At 45.0% G+C, this 19,674-nt stretch overlaps 1 protein-coding gene across 4 annotated transcripts in view; it reads left to right on the forward strand.

Annotated features, from left to right (window-relative positions):
• Positions 1-19,674, forward strand: part of LOC122736436 (E1A-binding protein p400-like) — a 128,170-nt gene that overhangs the window by 104,941 nt on the left and 3,555 nt on the right. For 3 of the 4 annotated variants that reach the window (XM_043978679.1, XM_043978654.1, XM_043978668.1), the window contains 13 exons: positions 815-951; positions 2,225-2,281; positions 2,371-2,449; positions 2,749-3,084; positions 8,538-8,583; positions 8,684-8,793; positions 12,721-12,925; positions 13,398-13,519; positions 16,970-17,191; positions 17,687-17,831; positions 18,235-18,344; positions 19,054-19,194; positions 19,547-19,624. In XM_043978679.1, coding sequence (XP_043834614.1) covers positions 815-951; positions 2,225-2,281; positions 2,371-2,449; positions 2,749-3,084; positions 8,538-8,583; positions 8,684-8,793; positions 12,721-12,925; positions 13,398-13,519; positions 16,970-17,191; positions 17,687-17,831; positions 18,235-18,344; positions 19,054-19,194; positions 19,547-19,624 — 1,788 coding nt within the window. The remainder of the gene's footprint in view (positions 1-814; positions 952-2,224; positions 2,282-2,370; positions 2,450-2,748; positions 3,085-8,537; positions 8,584-8,683; positions 8,794-12,720; positions 12,926-13,397; positions 13,520-16,969; positions 17,192-17,686; positions 17,832-18,234; positions 18,345-19,053; positions 19,195-19,546; positions 19,625-19,674) is intronic. The other variant, XM_043978661.1, reaches the window with a different exon arrangement.

Consider the following 19,674-nt stretch of genomic DNA (forward strand, 5'->3'; position numbering starts at 1 on the left):
TGGAGATTATGTAAAGACATTTCCAATGGTGATAAGGTGGGAAAACATGGAGGCGGCAATACACGAGGGATGTCAAGGGCACAGTCTGGTCTGAGCAAAAGGTGCAAGTGAGGGAGGGATGGATGGACAGGTTGGAGCCGGAATATCTAGAGCCTTGATGTCAGGGCTTAAGGAGCCAGGGCTCTGCTCTGTCTGCTGAAGAGAGCCCGTGGAAGTATGGGAGAGGGTGGGGTTGTCTTTAAAGCAGGATCAGTTTCGGACGATCAGTTTAGCAGTAGTATATAGAGTGGATTAGAGGGAAGAGACCTGGGAGATACCTGATAACCTCTCCATGTCCATGGGGAGTATGTTCCTCCAACATGAGTGCTCAGAGCTTGTGAGAGGACATGGTGTCTGGGGGTGGGTCTGCGCCTGTCCCTAGAGCCTGCAGGTTATGTCTGTGTCCTGTAGTCCTTGCCCCAGCACATGTAGGGACTCTAGGGAGCAGCTGGCTCCTTCTTGGCACCATCTTTGCCATGAACAAGGTTTGTCCTCATTTGGAGATGATTCGTGCTTGGGACCATTGGTTTCTGTGCCTTTGGGGATACTTTCGGATTTGGGGGATAGCACAGCTCCAGGGTGTGGCCATCCTAACTTAAGGGCTCTGTTGATCCTAGAAGACTCGATGCTGGGTGTTCTGTCTTCAGAGGAGAGTCTGCAAACGTTGTGTTGGGTTTAAGGGCCTTGCTGCATTGGACCATGAATAAGGGACACAAGTGAGACAGAATACATTGGGTGATTATTGTTCATACCTGTCCCTTACATCCTTTTGCAGAACAAGAATAGTCGTCCGCTTCGCACTAACCAGGTCTATGCCCAAGACGAAGGCACTACCCGCACCCAACTTTATACCAGTCACTTTGAGATGGCAAAAATGATTGCAGGAAAGAGAAGTCCCTTGAGTAAGCCCCTGTAAGTTTATTTATGAGTGTTCTCTTTTCATTTCATTAATAGTATTTCTGAGCTGAGTTGGCAGATGGGGGGTGTCTTTAGGCACAAGAACTTTCAAACCTTTCCACGAGGGATACCAGGGTGAGGAGGGAGACATTAGAGGATATTAGGTATTGTGGGGGTGGAGGGATACCTGAGGGAGGGGAGAAGTCTAAGGGTATAGAGCTTCTGAAGAGGTAGGAATTGGTTTATGAGAGGGACTTCCTGTCAGGTTAATAGATATGTTGTTGATTGAGTTTGTTCCTGGAAAAGATGATGAATGTATCTGGGTCCATGGGAAAGAAGGCTTTGGCAGAGTGTCCTCAGCTCTAGTTCTAGTCAGCATTTTTATCAATGTCTTAGATCAGGAGATTGTAATCTTTTTGTATTAGGGGCCCCTTTGGCAGTCTGGTGAAGCCTATGAACCCTTTCTCAGAATAATTGAAAAAACTTCATAAAAGGATATTTTAATTTCAGTTAGAGGTTAGTGAAAATAATGACATCATATTTTTCCCATCCAAATTCACAGACCCCCTAAAATCTCTCTATGGACCCCCAAAGGACTCTGAGGACCCCAGGTTAAGAATCCTGGGGTTAGATGAAGACAGAGAATATCCTTATTTCATTTGCAGGTGACACAGTGTTGGGAAGGATAATAAATGTATTAGATGACAGCACAGGGGTTCAAAAGAATCTCAAAAATTGAGTATGATGCTAATAAGATGAAGCTTGGTGGGGATAAATGTAAAGTTATACTTTTAGGTTCAAAAAATAGATGATATAACTATAGAATTATAGAGCTGTAGTTTAAGGATAGTTCATTTGAAAAAGACCTGGGGGGCGGCTAGGTGGCGCAGTGGATAAAGCACCAGCCCTGGATTCAGGAGTACCTGGGTTCAAATCTGGCCTCAGACGCTTGACACTTACTAGCTCTGTGACCCTGGGCAAGTCACTTAACCCCCATTTCCCCGCAAAAAAAAAAAAAAAAGAAAGAAAAAGACCTGGGGCTTAGGTTGCTCAGTATGAATCAGAAATGTGATGTAGCTGCCAAGAGGCTATTTAGTTGTAGGCACCATGTTTTCAGAAGGATTGTGACAAGCTGGAATAAATCTAGAAGATGCTGCCCAGGAAGGTGAGCAGATGTCATGTCACATGACATTCAGTGGAATGTCCCCTGGAGAACAGCCACTGTTAACAGCAGCAACAGCAATCGTCGCAGTAGCCCCCACAACACTAATATTTGCTTGACTTTTAGGCTTGGCATGAATCCTTTCCAGAAGAATCCCAAACATGCATCAGTGTTTGCTGAAAGGTAGGGCCTGAGAATTCATAACAAGTCTCAGTTATAGGGAGCAGTTTTTCTTTTGAAATTTTCCTCTAAATTTCTACTTCTCTTTCTAGTGGAATCAATTATGACAAGCCCCTGCCTCCAATTCAGGTTGCTTCCCTGCGTGCTGAACGTATTGCTAAGGAGAAGAAGGTAAAGTAGCCAGTAATGTGCCTCTTGACTGTCTGTATTAACAGTCAGTATGTTGCACACTGAAGAAGAGATCTTTTGTGTGGGACGAGTCCACAACAAAGCATTTCACGATGCTTCCAGGCCTCCTGGGAACTGTCATTAGACTTCACCAGCAGCACTTGATTTTCTCCTTTTGTTGATGAAAAGTGTGATTTCTGTGCCAGGGACATCCCAATATGCTGTAGTGTTGCACACCGGAGTGCGAATGCTCCTGTGAACTACATGGAAAATGAGGAGTGTTTTTCCCCACTTGTTCCTAGGCTTTAGCTGAACAGCAGAGAAACCAGCAGCAAACAGGGATGCAGCAACAACAGCAACAGCAGCAGACCAATCAACAGCAAACCCAGCAATTAGCTGGGCAACAAACACAGCAACCTCAGCCTCCAGCACAGCCCCAGCCCCAGCCCCAGCCCCAGCCCCAGCCCCAGGCTCAGCCCCAGCCCCAACCCCAGCCCCAGCCCCAGCCTCAGGCTCAGCCCCAGCCCCAGCCCCAGCCCCAGCCCCAGCCCCAGCCCCAACCTCAGCCTCAGGTAGCCCAGCAGCCCCCAGCTTTGGTGCAGCCTGCAGCAACTACTGGAACCAGCTCCGCAATCTTGGTAAGAGCTTATGGAAAAGAAACTATAGTTCTTCTAAACTGATATTTTAAGAAAAGTTCTTCATATGCCCCCACCCCCTTTATTTGATTGTTTGCATACCCAGTGCCATGTGTATTGAGGAGTCTGTTAAATGGACACTGTTCAGATCACCTGAAATAGCCCTATGATCAAAGAGAACTTTTAGGCACTTGTGGGAGAGAGACAGGGAGACAGAGACAGAGAGAGACAGAGATAAATGGTGAGTATTCGGTTTCAATTGAATTGACCAGATCTAAGTTGGCTATTGGAGTGACATTATGTGAATAACTAAGAGTAAAGATGCATACATTTTAAAGCTTAGGGCTATATTTATATGGACAATTACTAATTATCGTCCAAGTAAAATCACTGTCTCAGAGAATCACAGAATTCCAAAGTCTGATGGCCAAAAGGGAGCTCGGCTGAGAAGCAGTGCACCCGGTCTTCGCTTGGAGACCTCTTGTGAGAAAGAGCCCAGGATACTTTGGGGGCCTCCAAAAGCATCTTTGCCATTTCTGCCCATTACCGCTAGGATTCCCCTCTGAGACAAAGCAGAACAGGCTTAATTCCCCCTAAATACATGAAGACAGTGACCAGAGCCTTCCTGAGTCTTCTCTGCTCCAGGCTGAACATCCCTGGTTCCTTCAAGCTGTCCTCATATGTCACAGTGGCTCCGTATCTACTACTGGGTGTTCTGATGACCAGTGGTGCCAAACTCAAACTGAAAGGAGGACCACTAATGCACATGAGCATACCCGTGGGCTGCGTAGTGACTTAGAAACCACATCTTCACATTCTCTGTGATCTGTTGTATTTTTATTTATTTGGTTCAGTATTTCCCAGTTTCATTTTGGGAGTGTTGTGGGCTATGTGAGGCCCACCAGCCGTGTGTTTGACATCTCTGCTATAGATATGGCAAAGGGAACACGTTCAAAACGGAACTCTTTATCTTTACCCCCACACTCAGCCTTCTCTGAACTTCTAGTTTCTTTGGAGAGCGCCTCCATCCTCCTGGCCCAGTCGGGTTCACAGGCTTCTGTCATCCTCAGCTCTTCTCTCTCATTTATCCTACGTATCCAGTCAGTTACCAGATCTTGTCGTTACATCTCCACAACATCTCTTGCGTCTGACGCCTTCTTTCCAATCCCTTGGCCACCCTCCAGGTCAGGCCCTCATCTCCTCTCACTGGGCCAGGGAAGTGATCTTCTAATTGGTCTCCCTGCCTCCAGATTCTCCCCCTCTCCAGTCCTCCCTGCACATGGCTGCCACACTGATTTCCTGAACTCCATGGCCTTCCATGATCTCTAGGATCAAATATGAACTTCTCCATTTGGCAAAGAAAACCCTTCACAACCAACCCCCTTTTCAGTCGTCTCCTAGGGCTTTCTTGCTGTTCTTCATCCTCGGCAGGACACCTCCGGTCCTCGGCCCGTGTTCTGGCTGTCCCCCAAGCCCAGCGTGTCTTCCTGCCTCACCTCCATCTTTCAGAGTCCCTGCTTTCCTTTCAGCCTCATGGTGAGGCCTTTCTGTCTGATGCCTTCCTGGACCCTGCTTGTGCCTTCCCCAATCGACCAAATGACCTCACGTCTGTCCATGTACGTGGCGTCTCCTTTGGCTCCAACAAAAGCTCCTTGTGGGCAGGAACTCTTTTCCCTTGTGTCTGTGTGTCCTCAAAGCCTAGCATGGCTGCTGGAACATTTTAGGTGTTTCATGTCATCACTTAAGAAACCTTTATTTAGCACTGACTATGTTCCAGGTGCTGTGCCTGCCTTGGGAATACAGAGAAAAGGAAGAATGCTGTCCTTGTCCTTAAGGAGAGAGATGGCCTGTAAATTGCCAGACACCTGCCAGATATAGTCAGTGTGAGTGGGGGATCATCTCAGAGGGAAGGCACCTGCAGGGACTGGTGAGGGGGGCCGGGAGGAGGAAGGGGGCCCCTGTCTAAGGTGGGATTTGAGCCAAGTCTTGAAGGAAGCCCAGAGAGCCAGGAGACAAAGAGCATTCCTGGCATCGGGAACAGCCAGGGAAAAGGCACGGAGTCGGGTGACAGACAATACCCGTAAGCTGACTGATCATCTTCACCAACCTGCTCTCGGTCTTCTGAGCGCTCACCAGTTTGTTGTTGCCTTTCCTAAAATGTTGCACCAAGAATGAAACAGAAGACTTCAGATGTGGTCTGGCTAGAACGAGAATAGCAGGACTTTGGCCTCTCTCGTCCTGGAGCACAAGATTGTGTTGGATTTGTGTTTTGGCATCCAGGTCACCTCGTCGGCTCACATTAAGCTTAGTCTCCCTCCTATGCTTGGGTCATGCATGAGGAACTGCCTACTGGAAACTCTGAATTGGATGTTCTGTGGGTACCTCCGACTCAAAATTTCCAAAACAGAATCCATTATCTTTACTCCCGAGCTTCTTTATTACTGTTTAGGGGCCAGCATCCTTTAGTTTCTGGGTTTGCTACTCAGGGCTCTTCCTTCTCTGCTCCCCACTCTCACCTCACATGGCTGATCAGTTGTCTGATCGTGTCATTTTTGTTTCCACAACTTCCATCTCTTACCCTCGTCCCTGTTTCTGCATTCACATAACCACCACCCAGTTCAGGCTCTCATCTCCTCTCTCCTGCACTGCAGCAATAACTTTCCAAGACCCACTTAACACAATGCCCAAAATGATTTTCCTAAAGTACGGGTCTGACCCTATTAACCCTGCCCTTCCCCCTTCTCTTCTCATGCCCTGGCACCTTGAGCTGTCAGTGCCCTCCCTTCCAAGACTGCTGTGCGTGTATGTAATATAGATGCAGCCACATATCCATACAGATACATACATAATGTGTAATGTGCCTGTATACATGTGCGTGTAATATATGTGTATCCACACACACATATACAGTGTGTGTGTATGTACATGGTTGTATGTAATATAGACGTATCCATATACGCCCATACCCACACATATTGTCAGCCCATGCTAGAATGTAAGCCCATTGAAGACAGGGACTATTTCACTTTTGTCATCGTGTCCCCTGCACTTAGCACAGTGCCTGGCACATGCTAGGTTTGTTGTTTGAATGCTTTCAGTTCACTAAAACTTCCAGTCTTTTTCAGCAAACAGTAATTAGACTTTCCCAACCTTATACCGATAAGGTTGATTTTCTTTTAAATTCCATTATAAGATTTAACAATAATAATATGCCAGCGGTCCAGGCATATTTGGTAATTATTATTGTGAAATCATATTCAATTTCATCCAAAGTCCTAGCTAGTCAAGATCTTCTGCATCCTGGCTGTGTCCTCTTCTGTTAGGTATCCACCCCAGTTTTGTATAATCATTCCATCTATGCTTTAATCATATTATTGATAAAATGCTAAATGTATAGACCCCTGGGGCTCTCCACTAGAGACTTCCTATCAAAAGTACATTAAACTATTAATGATGACTTTTGTTGTCCACACACCAAGATACGATCAGTTCCAAGTCCACCTAGCTGTTCACTCTGGATACTGGATACTGACTCGCTCTGTTTTCCCACAAAAATAGCATTACTTTGTCAAATGCTCTGCCACAATCTAGGCACACCACATCCAGGCCACCCCTGATCTATCACTGAAGTGACTCTGTTGCAGCGGAAGCTAGTGTGGCTTGAGCGGCTGTTTGTGGGACTTCCAAGCTGTTGTATTTGCTGCTCCCTTTTATGGCTCATCATTAACCATCCCTTTCACAACTGTTCTGGGATTTCCTCAGGAATCAAAGGCAGAAAGAATCACAGGCCTGTAGTTTGAGAATGGGGAACTGTTTGCTTTTTTCCCATTATTGAGTGTCCTCGTCCTCACCATCTTTCAGAGGTCACTGACCATGGTTCAGTTATCTAGTGACCACAGCCACTACCTCTTCTGGGACCCTGGAGTGTGTCCATCTAGGCCCGGGGACATGAGCTTATCCTGATCAGCTTTGGGCTCTTTGACTTTCTGCTCATCTTGGTTATTGACTTTCTGTTATTTCCTTTCCAGTTGAAAGATTGTTATCCTTGGCAAAAGTATCAAAAGCCAGAGGAGAGTCAGGCCTTCTCACTGTGGCCTGCCCTCCTCCTCCTCTCTCCCATGAGACCCATCTCTGCCTTCTAGGACAATCCCTCTTCCCCAGTATAGTTTGGAAAAAAGAATTTCTGGTGGTCTTAGCTTTTCTCGGTGACCAGGGCCCAGTCTGAGCCTTGGGGCTTCTGGCCCTGTTCTTTGATCACAGCAGGGGTTTGTTTTCATCCTCTGATCTGCCCTTTTGCTTCTGAATTTTGTACATGAATTTGTAAAATCCAAGTTGGTCTATGAGTTCCCTGCATATCTACATCAGTCTCTTCTCTGAAGAGGCTTCCCCTCCTTTCTGGGATTACTTAGTCTGTAGAGTTTTAGAGTTGGACACGACTGAATAATGATTGAACAACAACAACAAATGCTTTCTTTCAGCACTTTGAAATCTGTTCTTCCAAAATTTAAAGTGTGGGCAGCTAGATGGCGCAGTGGATAGAGCACTGGCCCTGGAGTCAGGAGGACCTGAGTTCAAATCCGGCCTCAGACACTTAACACTTACTAGCTGTGTGACCCTGGGCAAGTCACTTAACCCCAATTGCCTCACTAAAAAACCCAAAAAAACAATTTATAAAAAAAAAAAAATTTAAAGTGCACGTCCAACTATTCCTTTTCTTCTGTATTACAAATTGGATGTTGGAGTGGTCACTTTCCCACAAAGCTCTCATCATTCCAACCCCAGAAACCCCAGGTCCTCCTTGTTGATGCGAATCAGGGCCAGAAGAACAGTTTTCCCTGTCAGTGCTTCCATCTTTTTGAAGGATGAAATTATCATTCAATCCAGAACCACTGATTTTTAATTGAAAAAGGCCTCAATGACCACCCAGTCAAACCTGTGCCTGAAAAGGGAGCCCCAGCGACAGTGAGTAAGTGCAGGCTCCCATTTCCCTCCCACACATCAAGCAGCACAAGGCAATCAAGAATTTTCAGCGTGTCTGCTTTTGGCAGAGAAAGAGCTCCCATGTATACATGTCCAAGGAAGTGAAGTCTCTTGTTCCCGCTCTCTCACGTCTCCGTGCTGGTTTGTGATCTTCCCTCCCACATTTTGTCCAGGTGGTTGCCAGTATCTGCTGAGGACGGTATCACTTGTGTTTGTGCTTGCACACGGCTGCTTGGTCCCACTGTGTCTGTGCCCGAGCAGAAGCAGGCAGAAGAGAAGGGCACGTGACTTGTACATGGCCACCAAGCTGGCCACCAGGGGCAGAGCTGGAGCTCCCACTCAGGCTTTCTGACTCCCCAGTTCATTTCTCTTTCTATGGCCTCCGCTCCAGATTAGCTCAGAAAAATAAAATGTCTCCTGCACCATGTTGGATGTTCTTTTAGCTTATACTGTGACTTAAAGTGTCTTTTCAACAGGCTGGAACAATCCAACCCTCAGTCACGGGAACGTGCATCCAGACAGGTAATAAAGCATTTTGGTAATAAAGCACTTTGTGGTTGGTCAAGAAAACAGGAAAGCCTTTTTACTCTATCTTGTTTTCCCTGGCTTTTGTGGCTTTCAGCTACAGTGAATGGGAATGTCCTCGTGAACACAGTGGCTGGCATCCCAGCAGCTGCTTTCCAGCCCATCAATAAGCGTCTCGCCTCACCAGTTATGCCTGGACCACTGGCAGTAAGTAATGGCCTGTCTTCCTTCCTGCCCATACTTCAGGTATCATAGCACAGGTGCCATTTTCTTAGAGTCATGTGGGCCATGGTGTAATTAGTCCAGACCACTCCCATAGGACACACCTAATCTTGCAACTGGGGTGTCTACCTGGTCAAATTAGATAGTGCATGCAAAGAACTTTGTAAACAGTAGCTGTTATCATTATTTGGTTAAGCATTCTAATTCTTTAGATCTTCTTAGAGGCATGATTCCATCAGTGTGGGTGCTTATTCTACCCCCGCAGATAAAAAGCCTTCCATGCCTCATTGCATGTTTTCTTGAAATTCTTTGGCCAACACCATCATCGTGAGTTAGTCGACTCCAAGGTGATGGTTGAGTATCTGCAAACTTAGCCTGGTCTAAAAGGAGAAGTGTGACCTAAATGACCTGGAAGCTTTCTTCTCGTTCTAAGTCCACGACCCTGTGATCCCAAACATCATGGCGGATGGGCTGTCCTCCACTGGAAGCCTTTCTACCTTCATGGGACACCCCCCCCCCCGAACTTGAACTTGCTCACAGCCTTCTCCACACCTTGATGAAGCACTAGAGGAAAACCATAATGGATGTTTGTGATAATAGCAACAACCACACCCCTTCAGTCTATAGCACTTCAAGGCTCACAAACTGCTTTGGTCCCACAATCTTGTGAGTACAAGTTTACCCAATTTTACAGATGCGAGATCAAGGATCGCAGTAGGGGAGTGACTCACTTGTCTGCGGTTACAGATGGCCCTTCTTTATTTCACCCCCTTTTTGAGGGAAGAAGAGCAGTTTATTCAGTTACAATTGTATTTAGCTCTCTTGTATTTTTGTGGTCTGAAGTGTTTGCAAAGCAAATCATCTATCTGTTCAAATCTGGTTTTCTTTGTAGGAATGCCTCAAATTTCTCTTTTGAAATTGAATGTCCATCTTTTTTCATTGATGATTAGGCTCAGGTTTGCAAGGTATGTCACCATAGGTTGTATATGGAAATCCTTTGCTCTTTGGAACACATTATTCCGTTCCCTCTTATGGTTTTTGGTGGGTGTAAAATCATCTTGGGTTATTCCGGTTTCTTTTCTTTTTCATTTGAAGGTCTTTCTCTCTGGGTCACTTTCAGCATTTATTGTTTGTTATTGAAATTAATTAAATTTAGCCATTATGTTTCTTGGAGTTTGCAGCCTATGATTTTCTTCACCTTCTGGAGATGCCCTCTGGATCCTTTCAATCGGCCTTTTGTTTCCTGGGATCAGAAGTTCTGGGCTATTTTCTTATATTATTTCATGTATTGGGGTGTTGAGATGTTTGTTGTATATTCTTCTGGGAGACTTATAATCCTTAATTCTGTCTCTATACATCCTCTCTTTGAGATCAATATACTCTCCTTTGCATAGAGAGTGTCTTCTTTTAAAACTATTGCTTTTTGCTTTTCTGAGGTATCTCATGTGGATACCTCAGGGCCTGGATCAGCAAGACTAGAATTCAAATCTAACCTCAGACATTTACTAAGCTGTGTGACCCTGGGTGAGTCACCTAACTGTGGTCTTCCTCAGTTTCCCCATCTGCCAAATGGGGCCAATACTTCTCTAATATCATCTGAGAGGATGAAATGAGATTATATTAGTACTAAGCAAAGTCAAGCAAAATGAATTCATGGCCTCTCCATCAGTGGGTGATGTGCTTCATCCTAGGTCCACTGGAAGCACGGCTGGTCTCTGCCTTGATAAGAGTTTTGAAGTCTTTAAGTGTTGTTTTTCTTTACAGAGTTACTGTCCTCATATAAACTATTCTCCTGGTTCTGCTCATTACACTCTGTGCCAGTTCATACTACGCAGAATTCTTTGAAATCATCTTTTATATTTTTTATGGTAAAATCATATTCCATTGCATTCATATAACATATTTTGTTGAGACATTCTCCACTTGTGTGAGAAGTCATCTAAGGCACCCTCTTGGATGATTAGTTCTTTCATTTTCATCCCCCTCCTAACCTCTACTTCAGGGTCTGGAATCTTGCTTGTGTGTGTGTTTGCTCAACATTCTTTTGTCCATTTCAGATGTGAGTTGGTTCATCTGATGCCTACCACACCACCCCTTTCTCCATGTTTGTATATTCTTCTCATGCTTTCCTATTAAGAGAAATCAGACAACTCCTTCCACTTACTCAAATAAATTTCCCTTTCTAGGCTTCTTTGGTTTCTTTTTTTTAAAAATCAGAAATGCTTTGAAAGTTCTCTCACTAAAGGTCTATTTTCTTTCCTTTTATGAATATACCCAGCTCTGCTGGGCAAGTTATTCTGGGTTGTATAAACCTAGATTCTCTGCCTTTTGGAATATTGTATTCCCAAATCTCTAGTATTTTTAGTAGAAGTTGCCAGGTCTTATGTCATCCTGACTGATTGGTAGTTGAAAATTTTCTTTGACTTGGGAGTTTGGCTGGATTTTGGTTATAATATTCCTGGGATTTTTATTTTGGGGATTCCTTTCAGGAAGTGATTGGTAGATTATTTCTGTTTCTACCCTCTGGTAGATCTAGACTGTTTTCATTTATGATTTCTTGAAATACAGGGTCCAGGCTGCTGCTCTTCCTCCTCTTTTCCCCCTTCTCCTCTTCCTCCTCTTTCTCCTTCCTCCTCCTTCATTTTTTTCAGGGAGTCCAGTGATTCTTAAATTATCTCTTCTTGATCTGTCTTCCAGGTCCATGTTTTTTATATTAGAGAGTTTATATTTTCTTACAGTTTTTCAATCTTTTGATCTTATTCCAATATTTTTTGCTTTCTCCTGGAGTCATTGATTTCCATTTGGTTTACTTTAGTTTTCAGAGATTCCTCTTCTTTGGTGAGATTTGCCATTTTCTCTTCTAAACTACTTATTGTCCTTTCAGTTCTTTCCTCAGGAGCTTTTATTTCATTTTTGAAAAATCTCCTGCTTAGTTTCTCCTAAGTACTTATGTAGTATTTATGGAAAATACATTTTCCCCTTGAGTCTCTTCTTGTAGTTGTTTGGGAGTTAATCTCTCCTTTTTCTGGATCTCTAGATTTGCAGTTTAATTGGTGATAATTGTCAGGTGTTTTCTTTGATTGACTCATCTCTCCAGCTTTAGTTCCTGAATTGAGGATTTGTGTTAGAACCAGGCTCTATTCCCTGCATGGTCTTGCTCTGGGTTCTCGTACTGATCTCCACTCGCTGGAGTATGACTCCCCGAGATCTTTCAGGATCAGAGCACTGGATCTTCAGGGCTCTCTTTGGCATCTCAGGACGGTGTTAGGGTTGTCTGAATCCTGGGTCCTGGCCTTTCTGAATCAGAGTACTGCAGCATCATGCTATTCACTGTGTGGCTGCCTGCCGCTTCCTCCCTAGGGCTCCCCAGGTCCCCCACCCTGGGGCTTGCTGACTATCCTGGGGCTTGTTTAGGGCAACCCTGTGCTCTTGCAGTAGCCTTGCAGGCTACATGTCTCATCTCCAGCCATGCTAGACTTATAGGCAAATTTTTGAGTGGTTCTGGGTGGAAGAAGTCATTTACTGTAGTTTCTTTTGTTTGTTTTTGGTGAGGCAGTTGGGGCTAAGTGACTTGCCCAAGGTCACACAGCTAGTAAGTGTTAAGTGTCTGAGGTCAGATTTGAACTCGGGTCCTCCTGACTCCAGGGCCAGTGTTCTATCCACTGTGCCACCTAGCTGCCCCACTTACTGTAGTTTCTTATTGAATTTCTTGACCATTATTTAGTCTGGTGTGAACTGGGTGGTCTGTTTAATAGTCAGGCAGCCATCAGTGGCAGAAAGCTCCCATACCCCTGTTAGTATTAACTATTATTCACAACAAAAATAGAGGCATTGACTTTTTAGGAAGAATATTTGGTTTGTATTTTCAGCCTTTTAAAGAAAAGTTCACATTTTGTATACTTTTTGAAAAAGGCTTCAGGCGCTGGCACTCCTGCTCCAGTGGTTCATAGCCAGCCTCGGCCTGCCACTGCACCTGCTGCTTCTACCGAGCTCCTCTCTGTGGCATCCACGCAGGCGGTGCGAGCAGTCACTCCGATCCCAGCATCCACTGTGGCCATGAGCAATCTGACCCCTGTGCAGGCTCAGACAAGGTCATTGGTGACTCAGGTAACACAAGGTAAAAACTGGGTTTTCTTACTCCTTTACTCGTAAAATAAATCTGAAAAGGGCTTTGAAAAATAGAATGTGCTGTGCAGCTGTACAGCATTAATGTTCAGCATGCACGGCGACTGGTTATTTATTAGCGGTGCTGATCATTTGCTTTCATCATGTCTACAGCAAGGTGTAGGAAACATGGGCTGGTTTCATTGCTGTATGTGTAGGTATGACGAATGGAAGCCAGGAAAACATCTTTTATCTGGAAATGACTTTTTTTTGTTCTTAGTACATGACTCTGTCTTCTAAACTGTCTCAAAATCTCCCAACTTTTCCAAAGTTGGCTCATCCTTCCTAGAGTAGAATCCTATTTATGATAAGCTGCAGTTTGATGTATAGATTCACTCATTTTATCATCCCATAAAATACAGAATCAGGGATTTCATCTTTAAAAGCATTGCTATTTTTAAAGAATTTCTCTCTGTTCTTTGTAGGGACGGCCACAGGAGTTCAGATCTCCAGCAAAACCATCCCTCCTGCCCACATTCAGCTTCTCAGGCAGCAGCAGCAGCAGCAGCAACAGCAGCAGCAACAGCAGCAGCAAGTAGCAACCCAGGTGTGGGTCCCACTATTCTGGGGAGAGTCACAGGGTGACTCAGTTTCTAGGTCCAAAGTTATCCCAGCTCAAAAAGTTTTGACTGTCAGTGGAATGGCTTTGGTGATGAGAGGCCAAATGGGTATTAATGAGAGCCTGTACTCAGGTAGTGAAGGAAAGAGGATTATATATCTGCTGTAAGAGATTTTAGGAGACAGAAGTGGCCTTTGGACTCCTGAACTCATGGGGTAGAGAATGGGAAGATAAAGTTCCAAACAAAATGAATGAATGAAACAGCATTAATTAAGCACTTCCTTTGATCCAAGCACTAAGCTAAGGCCTGGGGATAGAAACACAAAAGTGAGACAGTCATTGCTGCTCTTGAGAAGCCGGTGTTCTTTTGGGGGAGACAGTGCATATTGGGGGGTTCAGATCAGGGCAGATGTAGAGGCTGGTGGTCCTCAGGATTCAGTAGAAGAGGGGGTAGCAAGATACAGGGGTCCTTCGGATACACAGCAGCAAGGGAGATGACAGTGTTCAGGGGTCTGGAACGTGGAAGTACCAGAAAAGACAGTAAGGCTCAGTGGTTTTCCCTCTTACTGGAAGGGTTGTAAATGGTGACTCTTTGCTCATCCAGGTGTTGTGAGAAGTGGTCATAGTTTTCCTGTGGGAGTAGAAGTGAAGTCAAGGGGCCCAATCTATAAATGCTGGGAAAGGAGAAGTGGGCCAAGGGTCGAAGTGAAGTGGGGGCTTTGTGGGAGTTAGCATCTCGATGGGAGAAAAGAGAAAGGCATTGGTAGGAAGCTGAGGTGGGCAAGCTCTCTGCCTTGCCAGCACCCTGTGGGACCTGGTGGTCTGTGGGCTGCAGTGAAGGAGGAGAAGGACGCTCCTGGGAGTCTCAGGTAACAGTAGGCACTAAGTGGATTCTGTTTATTCCTGTAGCTGTATAATATGTTAAAGGGACTTGGAAAGTTATGAAGTGTCGCACAGATATCTACTGTTAATTTTTGTTATTATTCACAACACCTAAAACTGTTTATTATCTTAATGAAGGCAGAAGGAGTAACAAACTTGGGGGAACAGAGAATGAATTAGTTATGAACCAATGCTTAGTATTGTATGAGGTTTTTCTTTTTCCTTCTTTTTTTTTTTTTTTTAAAGCTAACAACCATGTACTAACAGATTATTAAAGGCCTGGATGTTGTCATCGAAAGCCAGTCAACTTTTCCTTTGCATTGCTTAGCTCTCCAGACAACCTTCATCTTCCAGTTATTTTCCAGTTATTCCTCCACTAATGCAGATTTCAGCCCCACAATGACTTGGTAGAAATCCGGTGTGTGTGTGTTGAGGTGACAGAAAAATGCATCCCTCTCTATAGCCCATCTGGTGATGAGCTTCTCCAGACTTAGCAAGGCTGTCACTGGGCCCACACTTGAAGCCTTTGCTTCAAATGGTAGGACCAACAGAACATGTCCTCACATGGAGTAGCGACCTCAGGAGTATTCTTTGTGTCCACTAATTGTTAAATTTTTAGGGTGAAATGAGCAAATGCTACAGATCAGGGCTTGATGCATTGTTTTGTTGATTGTCTAGACTTAAGACAGTGTGGGAGAAAATGTTAATAATGCAGATTAACCTTAAAAATGCATTGTGGGGGCAGCTAGGTGGCGCAGTGGATAGAGCACTGGCCATGGAATCAGGAGTACCTGAGTTCAAATCCGGCCTCAGACACTTAACACTTACTAGCTGTGTGACCCTGGGCAAGTCACTTAACCCCAATTGCCTCACTTTAAAAAAAAAAGTGCATTGTGAGTGCATACCCCCAACTCCTCCTCCAAAGAGCTGGTGGCTAAACATTTACCAGCACATCTTTGGGAAAACCTCCACACTACACAGAGCCATCAGAATAGGATTATAGTGAAGGTACCCATGGAGCCCCGGGGGACCTTTCACATTTATAAATAAAACAATATTTTGTGATGACAGAGATAAAGATACTGGTTAAAATTAAATCAACATCACTCATGTTGATAAAAAACAAAAATGATTAGTAATAAATACATTTGCATAAAATGAAAAACTGTTAACATTTTAAGCGTGACTGGGTTTGCAGCTGATTGAAGGTTTCCTATACATTAAGCAGCTGATATGGTAAACCATTAATTATGTAACGATTGGAATAACGCCACCTGCTGGATACTTACTGTAGAAGAGTTCTGCCCATGAAGGGAAGGTCTTTGAGGGCAAGACCAGGAGTCAGGAAGTGACGCGGGCTAGTGGGAGGAGGAAGGAAGAGACTGGCGCTCAGTCTCGCGCTTTTTCCTCTGGACTCTGGTGGAGAGCGGAGCTAGAAATGTGCTCTCCCTTTAATAGATAGGAATCTAGGCCTTTCTCTCTCTTTACCAAATTCTTATTCTCCTTAATAAATGCTTAAAAGTCTAACTCTTGCTAAAGCTTATAATTTATTGGCGACCACTCATTAAATATTTTAGACAGACTAGCTAGAATTTTAGCCCTTAACAATTAGACAAATCAGATACATTTACCAAATGTTAAAAATTCCATTTTGCAGGGCATGAAGAGGTTTGAAACTCCATAATCAGTTAAAATGTTCATTTCCTATTTTGACTATTGCTGATTAAAGATACAGGAAGCCATTTCATATCCATGAGTATCAGTTGCCTTGTGATATTAAGACCAATGTAGCTACAACAATATGGTATCTTGTCTTAATGTCTCTATTGTTCATCATGTAAAAACACATAGGGCAGCTAGGTGGCGCAGTGGATAGAACACTGGTCCCGAAGTTGGGAGGACCTGAGTTCAAATGTCACCTCAGACACTACCTATGTGACCCTGGCTAAGTCACTTAATACAAATAGCCTCAAACACCTGGGGCCATCTCCAGTCATCCTGGTGTATATTTTGTTGGTTATGGGCTTTTTTTTTTTTTTTTTGGGTAGGCAATGAGGGTTAAGTGACTTGCCCAGGGTCACACAGCTGGTTAGTGTCAAGTTTCTGAGGCTGGATTTGAACTCAGATCCTTCTGAATCCAGGCCTGGTGCTTTATCCACTGTGCTACCTAGCTGCCCCCTATCCTGGTGTATATTTTGCCATTGGACCCAGATGGCTCTAGAGGAGAGAGTGAGGCTGGTGACTTTGCACAGCCCTCCCTCACTTAAATCCAATTCTTTGCAAGTCATGACATCACCTTCTGATGTCATGGTTCTCTTTGAGAATGAAGGACAAACAACAATAACAAAAACATGTATGATTTCAATGAACTCTATTGTGTTTAAAAAAATACACACACATATATTTTAATGGAGTTGTGGGTGCATAGATCAATTTATTGAATTTTTGGCCTTCAAAGTAATCATAAGTAACAACACGAGAGAAAATGCCCAGAATTGCATAAGCTGTGGCAACTCTTAGTAAAACAGAATAAAGTGAATGTATTCATCTCTGTAGGAGCACTTGATCAAATTGCAGAAGCATAAACTGCAGCTGGCGTCCCAGCCAACAACCCCACAGCCAGCTCTGCCAGGACCACAGCCAGCTTCAGCACCTCCTCCGATGCCCCCTCTACTGCCGCCTCCAGCACCTTCCCCCCAGATCACTGCTGTCCAGGCCCCCAGGCCTGGAGCAGTGCTGGCCGGCACCACTGTGGCCAACCTCCAAGTCACTCGCCTTGTGAGTTCTTCATCATCATCATGCTCAGAGCAGCTTTTCAAGTAGACTCTGCTTGTGCCCAAATTGGCCTTGTCTCTTTGGGCCTTTGCACTGGCCATTATTCCATATGGCTGATGGCACTGACTTCTCGATTCTGCCTCAGAGTAGGTGTAGCTCGGGCATCATCCGCAGACCAGGCCTTTCCTGAACCCCCCAATTACTAGTGTCGTCCCCCTAGACTACCTTGTATCTAGCCACCTTGCCTATAGTTGTACTTATTTATGCTGCACGTGTTTTTATATGCACTTGTTATCTCTCTTGTTAGAATTTGTGCTCCCTTCCTGCGAGGAGGGCTTGTTTTAGTCTTTGGTCTTGTGTCCCCAGAAGCTCGTCCAGTGCCTGGCACATAGTAGGAGTTTCCTAAATATGTGTTGAGCGATTGATTCAAACCTTTAAGTCTTGCGACAGATCCAAAGCATTGGGAGGCTAATGTGGCCCTTGCTTCTTCTTGTGTAGACCCGTGTGACCACTTCCCAGCTTCCAGCTCCAGGACAGACTGCCCCTGCAGCTGCTGCCAAACCTCCTGTGACATCATCGCCGGCAGTTACAGTGACAAGGACAGGAATTGGGGGGGCTCTCAGCCAGCCCCAGAAAGTTACAGGTGCGTGACTGGATCTTTAGGCATTTTTGGTCACTTAGTTTAGGATATGAAGTGACTCAGTTTCATGATCTGTATCAGGCTTATTAAAGCCCTTCTGTGTGGAGCTTGTTGGTTTTGTTTCTTTCTTCATTTCAGGCCCTTCTTTAAGTGGTCGTAACTCTGGTCCTTGGCCTGCTGACCTTTTGCTCTCTTAAGAATGGGAGACAGAACCAATGGAAAGGCCAGGCCTAGGGTAGGGAGATGTGGGAAGAAAGAAAGGCCTCGCCTCTGGCTTTCCTGCTCAGGAGTTGGTTTCAGTTCCCATTTTCTGAACAGATGAGCAAAATGCTAGAGAAAACCCACCTCCTGTGATAGTGCCTGGCATTCTTGCACACTGACTGCCATGGTTGTTTTTCTTGTGTAGGACCCACAGTAGTGGCTCAGCCATTGCATGTGCAACAGCTTCTGAAACTCAAGAACCACCAGCAGCAGAAAATCATTCACCCGCAGAATCAAGCTACTGTCCAGCAAAAGGTAGAGTCATTCTCTGAGCCCCTTGATGGACCTGGGGTATGGACTTCTAACCTGGGGCAGAGGCTGTGAATTTGACTGCATAATGAGAAGTTTGTTCCATTCCCAGGAAAACCCGCAGGCTTCCTTCGGGCCCCTCTTTCTCTAATCTCCCTCTGTCCCTTCTTTCAATCTCTCTTCCCTCTTTCCTCCCCTTTTCTTCTCTCTCCTTCCCTCCCTCTTCTTTCCCTTCTCTCTCCTCTTTTTTACCCCCCCTCTTCCCCCTCATTTCTCTCCCTTTTCTCTCTCTCTCTCTCTCTCTCTCTCTCTTTTTTTTTTTTTTTGCGGGGCAATGAGGGTTAAGTGACTTGCCCAGGGTCACACCGCTAGTAAGTGTCAAGTATCTGAGGCTGGATTTGAATTCAGGTCCTCCTGAATCCAGGGCCGGTGCTCTTTTCTTTCTCTTAACCCACACCCTCCCTCTCTCCCTCTGTCCTTCCCACCTTTTCTTTTGTGCATATTTACACTACACTTGCATGGAGTCAGAGTTTAAATAACTCTCATTGGTGTTTGTCATATTTTTGACTTTTGCTTTTCTTTCCAGATCAAGTCTTTAATTTAGAAATGTAGATTTGACATTATTGTGAGTAGGCTCTCTGGCCTATGATTATAATCACTGCTACATTACATATGTCCCAGAAGCTCCTCTGAACACTGCTGTTTTGTCCTCTAGATCAGTGCACAGCAAGTTACTGTCCAGCAGCAGAAAGTGGCTTATGCTCCTCAGCCCAGCAGTAAAACCCACTTCCTGACGACACCTTTGTCCCAGGCCCCAAAGCCCACAGGAGCTCAGCAAGTGCCAGCCCCAATACAGGTATGACAGTGGCATCACTGCACCCCCTCAGTGAGGGGCAAATTGTGCCCATCGGAATGACCTTACCTTCCAGGCACAGGGTCTTGAGGACTCCTCCCATCACTTGGCTTTGAGATCTGGGTCCCAGGAGTAGAGACAGGGAAGTCAGGTTCAGAGGCAGGGCCAGAGGGGATGGGGCTGTAAGGAAGTCCTCTATCACTGTCCTTTACATAGGCTAAACAGCCCCTCTTCAGGGATATCCACAGGGAATTCCTCCTCAGGCACAGGGTGGCCTTATCGGCCTCTAGAGCCCCCTCTTACTTTGAAGTTCCTGTTCTCTTATTGTATTAACCTGCCCTCATGCTTCTTCAAGGTCGCAAAGATTCCTCAAGTTGTTCAGCAACAAACAACAGTGACCAATATTCAACAGATGGTCTCTGTTTCCCAGCAGGTAAGTTTTAGAAATGACTGAAGGGAGTTGACCATTGTCTTTGTCCACAA

This window comes from Dromiciops gliroides, chromosome 1 (genome assembly GCF_019393635.1).
Source record: "Dromiciops gliroides isolate mDroGli1 chromosome 1, mDroGli1.pri, whole genome shotgun sequence".
NCBI classification, from domain to species: Eukaryota; Metazoa; Chordata; class Mammalia; order Microbiotheria; family Microbiotheriidae; genus Dromiciops; species Dromiciops gliroides.